Source organism: Teleopsis dalmanni, chromosome 1 (assembly GCF_002237135.1).
Source record: "Teleopsis dalmanni isolate 2A chromosome 1, ASM223713v2, whole genome shotgun sequence".
NCBI lineage: Eukaryota > Metazoa > Arthropoda > Insecta > Diptera > Diopsidae > Teleopsis > Teleopsis dalmanni.
Genome location: NC_051846.1, coordinates 212256528 through 212264618, shown reverse-complemented (window position 1 = coordinate 212264618; position 8091 = coordinate 212256528). Strand labels below are relative to the sequence as shown.

General features: G+C 28.3%; 1 protein-coding gene across 1 annotated transcript in view; it reads left to right on the top strand.

The window, feature by feature from the left end:
* LOC119667213 (ADP-ribosylation factor-related protein 1-like) overlaps positions 1 to 885 on the top strand; it is a 1290-nt gene extending 405 nt beyond the window's left edge. Inside the window, exons 2-3 of the mRNA XM_038076503.1 lie at positions 451 to 622; positions 691 to 885. Coding sequence (XP_037932431.1) covers positions 451 to 622; positions 691 to 775 — 257 coding nt within the window. The 3' untranslated portion in view covers positions 776 to 885. The remainder of the gene's footprint in view (positions 1 to 450; positions 623 to 690) is intronic.
* Positions 886 to 8091: the final 7206 nt, after the last annotated feature.

Here is an 8091-nt window from a genome sequence, read left to right as displayed (position 1 = left end):
AAGCAAACCCCAAACAACATATCAAGCTATGTTTAAATTATTATAATTAATTTATATAATTTTTTTTCTTCTTTTTCATGCAAATTTCTCTCTTTTGATAGGGAATTCTCTATCTGGACAAAAACGGTTTACTAAAACATACACACTACGTTGTTCTGGTGTTTCCTCTGCTGATTCCTAACCAAATTTTAATTATTTCTAAAAATTGCATTTTTATAAGTTTTTATTAATGAAAATCACTTAGATAAGATGGGAGACTAAATGGATTTTGATTTCAAAATGAATGGAGAGATTTTACTAAGCTACTATCTTTAATTTATTAACTTTCACAATAACAATTTTCTCAGCATGTGATTTTTAGTACATGGATTATACATATATTCATAAAACGAATCTATATTTTCTACATTTTTCATAAATATATTAAAACATAAATTTACATATTTACAGATAAAATGATAAAAAACGAATTGTTATCGGGCGTTCCTTTGCTTATACTGGCGAATAAACAAGATTTGCCAGATGTGATGGGGGTACGTGAAATTAAACCAGTATTTCAGCAAGCCGGAGCACTAATAGGCAGGAGAGATTGTCTAACAATACCAGTATCTGCACTAACTGGGTAATTATTAACATATGCGGCTTAAATTCATTATGAACATTATTTAATTTTTGTTATATTTGACACAGTGAAGGCATTGATGAAGGTATTAAATGGCTGGTAGATGCCATCAAACGGCATTCCATAGTAAGGCCTCCTAGAGAAAATGACTGACCAACGTAATCAAAATCAATTTTTTGTCGCTACTGATTTTTTCCACTCTCTCAACTAATTCCAACAAAATTATTTTTAAAACAATTAATAATAACAAATTAAGTTCAGCAACATAAAAAGTTACTTAACAAAAATAATTCAATTTCTTTTCTTAATATTACTAAATTATTGCATTTCGTTTATGAAATTCTTTTAAAACAGCATTTAATATATTATTTAAAATTTAAAAAAATGTCAGAATTTAAAGATTATGTGCATTGCTTAAAGGGCTTAAAGCTTTATAATATTACTTTTAAATTTTCTCATTTTTGTGTGCAAATATTTACACAATCGTTTAATTTTATTGTTTCGTTACTCTAAGTTTCAACAACGATTTTTTTAAAATAGATTTTTAACTTATTTTGTCTTATATTATAAAATAAACTTTACGAAATATAAAGATTGTTTATAAGAGAAAAATGTCGTGCTATTTTAAATATTTTAGTTATTTTATAAGTATTACTAAGAAACTTATTATGTTTCCGAAATCTTATCGGGTTATGCACAAATCTATGTGGATTTAGTAGCTAAATGCCTAAATGCCGCTTTCCAGCAGGTTAGCTAAAATTTCATAATAAATTTATAAATAAATAGGCTTATGTTGATTGTGCTGTGTGCAGTAAAATAGCTTGCTCAGAACTAACAACGAGTGGCTTAGTTTCCACTCCACCAAAAGGTTTTATCTTTAGAAAGGTTGCGTTATCAGCGATTTGACGCTCTATGTTACTTTCGCTGATATCGTGCAACTGTTCCCTTTAGAATTTTTCTCTCTTCGCTTTATGTTGCTATAGCTATTATATAGATAAGACGACTATTTGTAATTACACGTATAGACAACAGGTAAGTTAGCCAACACTTTTCCACTTCATGGAAAAAGTTATCAAATTTAGTGGAGTTTTATGTGCCGTTTAATTAGAACAGCTCGGGTTTTTCGTATAAAAGAATCCAAAAGCAGTGTCGAAATAGTTTTAATAAATATTTTTACTAATTTTAAAATTTTCTGAATTTGAAAATTTTTTAACAAAAATATATACAACAATCATCAGTGAATTAATTTAAAATAGAATTGTGCTGCACTCGGTATAGAGAATAAGATAAGATGATACGCGTTTTGTTATCAGTGAGGTTTTAATGATACCAACATTTTTGTATTTTTTTTAATACAAAGAATATTTTTTGTTTAAATAGAAGTGTTAAAATATATCTATATATATATGATTGTTAAATAAATATATATTGAAACTAAAAGGCAAATCGAATAAAAGAAAATAGCGTAAAATGTTTCCCTACTATGAAGATTGGAGCGTTTTGCCACCTGAAAATAATCGCAGGTATGAATAATACAATTAAATGCTAAATGCGTCTATAGTGAAATGAATAATTCATCGATTTGATTATTGTGCGAAATAATGAATTTCATTAATTTTATTCAGTGATATTAAATACTTATGTCAGTACAGGGTAACAGAATAACATAATTCTTATATGTCTTTAGAGCTAAATAGGTTAGTGAAATGGGCAGAGATCAACCCATCTCAATTACATATGTTACTGTTCTAACCCGCTGGGACATGCTTGTGAAGTCCCTTGTGGAGGTGTTGAACGGTGCTTGGTCGTCGTTAACGACGAGTGGCTCCGGGACGTAGACCGGACCGTTTTTGGAACTTAATTACGTATAAAGTGTATTTGATTCCACATTTCTTGAAATTTTGGCAATGAGGTTCAACATTTTAAAAGTAATTGGAACAGTTACTTAATTACTAACTTACTCTAGAACTGTGACACAACAGAAATGCAAGTTTTTCTTTCTCAAACATTAGTGAGACACCAGTGTATATGCCTTGTATTAGCCCCATTAAAATTTTCTTGAAGGTTTATAAAAATCTTCATTCCAAAGGTTAGTTCTTCATTATACTTCACAATCATTGACCATATCAAACTCCAAAATTATTGTTTAATTATTATTTCATTTTATAATACCAAGAAGCACTTACAACCTGTGCGAGTTCCAAAACAGTTTGTAGTGAGACTGACTTTGTCTTATGTATGTATTATTTTATAATAATAAGAAGCAGTTTTTATTACACCAATGAAATATGCATCATTGTTATATCAAAGTTTAAAAATTAATAGCAAGAACAAAGATAATTAGAGGGTGCTTACTTATGCTAATGAAATTTTGTCCCAGATTACCTGTGTTAGCGTTATTTTTACTTTGCTTATAGCAGTTGAAATTGCTTTCAGGATTAAAATAGTTACATTGAAAATGAAAACTAATTTTATCACCCATTAATATATTGCTTTAAAATCTATCAATAACTTCCACAATGCTTGTATAACTTTTCAAAAATGCACTAATTTTAGACAAATAAAAAAGACTTTAGTGAAATTGAATAGATCTGCGATATGAATTTTAAAGAATGGCTCTACACGATTTATTAAATATTATAAATTAATATTTTTTAAAAAACAGATTTTATATAGAACAGCTTTTTATAAAAGATTTTAATAAAAATTATTTCAATTGATGTGAATTATCCATTTGTATATAGTATGTATATATATTACTTCCTAATTTTACAACAAATTTCGCTTATTTAACTTTCTTTAACTTCAAATACTATACATTAATTTATTTTAATAGTAGTAAATAATGATACACACATATTAGCAATACATAAATTTAATGCCGATTTTAAGTTGAGATAAATTAATGAGAATAATTCTCGTCCACTGTACCAGTGTCTTTATTATTCACCTTCTGCCACCTGTCACTAAATTCACCACGATGAGTTAAAAATGTCAACGCAGAGTCATATAGGAAAGTTATCAAGTTTTTCGTACTTCTGCTTAAATTAATTTTATTTATTTATTAAAATACTTAGAAATATTTTATTTTTTAATATATGTTAAACATTTTTGTTGTGAAAGTAATAAATTGCTATAGGATTGCAGTGAAAAAACGTAACATTCCATTAGTGAAATAAACAGAAGGAAAACAAAAAAAAATTGTCGCGTTGTGAGAAAATTAGCATAAAGCAGTGAAGAAGCAGAAAAAGTGCAATCAAAAGCAAATATAAATACGAATTACGTGTTTAGTTCACAGATAAAGATATATAAATATTAAAATATATTCAATTTAGTGTCTGAATGATATCTATTAATTGAAAAGTAAATATAAGAATGTACGCAACTTAATTATGCATAATGTGAATGTAAACATTGCTAACATTTGGAACGTAAAGTTAATGAGATTCAAGTTGTGCATTGACGGTTTCTATGACAAATGGCTACATATGTCGTAATATTCTTGTGAATTAAATATTTATAAATGTTTATTCATATTTTACTGGTTTTTTAAGAGTTTTGTCCTTTGGGTTTTTCGTGGTCACTCTCTCATATTAAGTAATAGTGCATTTTTTTCGTTCACTTGAATGTCATATTAATTCAAAGTCTACAATGTGCTAAATAAGTCTACAAAAATGATTGTGTTGAATATAAGGCAGAGTTTACAAGAACTTGTTAATAAATTTGTCAAAAGTTCAGATCAAAATTATTTTTAAATGTATAAATTTTGTTTTTATTATAAATAGATAACAATTTTTAAAATAATTCAACAACTATAGTTATATATAAAACTTATATTAATTAGAGTTTTATATAAAATACTAAGAGCAGCTTAAATGTGCGTAATCTGCTTTTGCAACAGGTGGTTTATAAGTTAAATGATTTGTATATAAATAGAAAAATTATATATTAAATCTTTAAATAAAATGATTACGCACATATATATACCTATATACATGTATATATTATTTGCCAGGCAATCATATTTTCATTATGTTTTAAAACTATCACTTGTAGAAGTTGCCATACATTTTAAGTGAGAAGAAAATTTCAAAATATTAATTTTATTATATCCAGTTTCAGTTCAAAACAGGTTTTCTATAAACAAATATTCTATATAACAAATATTAATTTTAAAAATATTAATCATGAATAAAAGTTTAGAGTTTAATACTCCTAATTCCTAATATTTTAATGTGCCTTAATAAGTTTAGCCTTTTAACAAATTTTTCAGTAATAATTTTTTTCTACGAGTTAATATCTCACTACTATTTTTGTTACCTAAAATAATATTAACTGTTGCATATTATGAATGGTGAATGATTTTCTTTGTATCATCTGAATATGTGAAAATTTCTAAAAATAGTTTATAAAATAAAAAATTAAAGAAATGTGTGCATATTAATTAACAGTGAAATTTTCTATATTCACACCTTATTTGCTGTCTCTACAGTACAAATTTCACCATACTCATACTCAACATAGCAAAAACTGTCAATTGGTTTAAGCCAATTTATTGCCATGAAGTCGTGGTCAGTACACAATGACATTTCAATAAAACAGTAGGTTAAGTTTAACGTCGAAAGAAAGGCAGGCATTCCATGAGAAACAAAAGGAAATGTAAAAAAAAAGAATATATAAAATAAAAAGCGATTAATGTTTGCCATCTTCCTGCTGTGCTTCCGTTTCAACTGGAAGCATACGGTATAAGAACTGGTAGCCAGCCTAATGGCCCTTACAACGCTACACTTGAATTAAAAGTGTAGTTAAGGTGGTTATGGTCGAGAGGCAGACAACATAACATACAAATTCACAAATCACAACCTACTATAATCAGGTTAATAATAAATTACATGAAAAACAACGTTAAGCATTTAAAGAGAGCACAAACGAAAACTAAAGTGACAAAACTGAACCAGTTGTAATATGTATTATTAAAAAAAAAATATATAAATGTTAAAAGAATATTTAATCGATCTCTAAAGTGCGGTCAAGAGTGAAAATACGGTACGGCAAGTAACCGAAACGCGGGGCATGAGGGCATAAGGGCATGAGGATATGAAATGGAATAAACGATAAACGACATCTGTTCGTCGAAGCAAAGTTCAATGAAATCGTCAATGCAACGACGTTTAGTTAGACCTACTAATTGCCTAATTTGTGTGACTCCATTGTTTTGAATCGCACAAGTGAAATATTTAATTACATATTTAATTATTTTAATTTTTCTCATTGCTAGAATTGCTAGTTGTGTTTGCATCTAATTAACTGCCCCTGCCACTGAGATTTCGTAGTGCATTAATTAATTAATTAATTATAAAACGAAAAATAAAATATTGTTAACAAACACATTTCATGAGTCAACAAAAAGCGCTGCCCTCCACCAATTATCCAAATCCCTACTAAATCTAACCCTACTAAAGCATATTTAATTACTATTATACTATTAACATATTGAGAAATATTTTTTAATTGTTTAATTGTTAAATTGTTAATCAATTTAATTAATAATTAATAATAAATAAAGTCAAAACTCGATTTTGTGCAACGGTAAATATTTAATAAAACAAAACAAAAAAGTACAAACTGGAGCCTCAACAGTATTGAAGTGCAAAGGTGTGGGACGACGTCAGCGTCTCACAATTTCCAACCTAAAAGCAAAGCCAACGTTTGACGACGTGTTATAATAATAAAAAATTAAAGAGAAAAATACAATAAATTTAAGATATAAAATTGTGAATCACGGTTCAAAATGAATTCTGAGCATGGGTAATGTTGTTGTTATTGTTGTTGTTATTTATTTAAATAAATTACTAAAATATAATTTGACTATAATTTTATTGCAATACTAATATAGTATATATAATATGCGAGTACGATATGCGAGTTGATTCTCGATATATACGGACGTATTTAGTTTATTCATTCAATTTGATTTTAATTAAGCTAAGTAAGAAATTCCTGCCTTTTTATTTATTCAATTGATTTGCTTGCCTTTAATACATATTTTGTTTATTTATTTTATTCAGCAAACATGCTTGTTTTTTTATTTTTTGTTTTTTGTGTGTATTTATATTTCACTATTAATAGCTATTAAAATGAAGTAATCACAGCTTGGAATAACGAAATGTGACAAATCTGAGCTTCGTCGCTGATAAACATGTGTTTCACTCTATCTCAATGGACTTCTGTTTTTTAAGGCATAACACGATAAACTATAACAATAATAACGTAAGGGGAGGGAAATCGATTAACAGAACCAACTGAATAATATTATAAAGCGGTTGGTAGATAAGAGACTAGCTTAAGAGAAGATAAATTACAGTTTTTGTTCTTGTAGTTGTTCTTGTAGGGTAAATACACGATATATGAGCAATTTCCTATTTGTAAATGGTAGGGGCTCTTGTTGTTAGGGGAAATACACGATTTTTGAGTAATCCTATTTTTTAGATCCTATTTATAAATGGTAGGAGTTTTAAACAAGGCATGTGTACCTCTTGGTATGCAGTAATGATGGAGTGTTATGGGGATGAGACTTATAGTCATATTCTTTGCAACTGTTCAGCTTCGATCAGACAAAAATACTGATTCAGGGGGCTCATATCACTGTCCGAACCTGTAGATATTGGGAAACATCTACGAAAGGCACTCTGCTATTGATTTAAGAGGCCAAATGTTCTTAGATTACAGTTAGTTGCTAGCACCAAAAATCTGCAATGGTTATTACATACGTATCTTGAACACATCGACACCTATTTTAACAAAGCCAATCTCGAGGAATGCTACGCCTAAAATCTCTTCAACTAGACAAGCTTAGCACAATGGAAGTCAGTCATTCTATAAATAGTTTAAGAAAGATAGTAGTATGTCACGTTGTGATATCACACTTAAAATAAAAGATAATCAATTAAGCAAGGACTTAGCGGCCTTACATTAGTACCACAGATGAAACTTGTGTTATCACAGATAAAAGAATAGATAATAGTTAGATTAATCAAGGTTACTTATCAAGGTTATTAGATATATAGCTACCAGATAAATAGTTGTTAGGTTAAATTGAAGTGGCGGCTTTACACAAACAATGACCCGGAAAAAACACTATTCATACGACAGATTAACTAAACCAGTAAAATAAATATAAAGATCAAAGTGCTACTCAGCGCATAGTCAACATCAATGAAAAGATAACTATTTATGTGTCTCAAGTGCAGCTCTGTTAATCATGATGTTACCCATACATCTTGTTTTATCGTTTATAATTGTCTGGATTTTTTCAAATCAGTCTATGCTAGTATTAATTATCATTCGTTTGTTATCCCATAAAACTCTTCTTCCAACAGTTATTTTCCTTTTACATACCATATCATTATGTAAATAGTCGTCTCGGGTTACAAAAACACAAACCTTAGCCGCAATATTAACTCTACCTA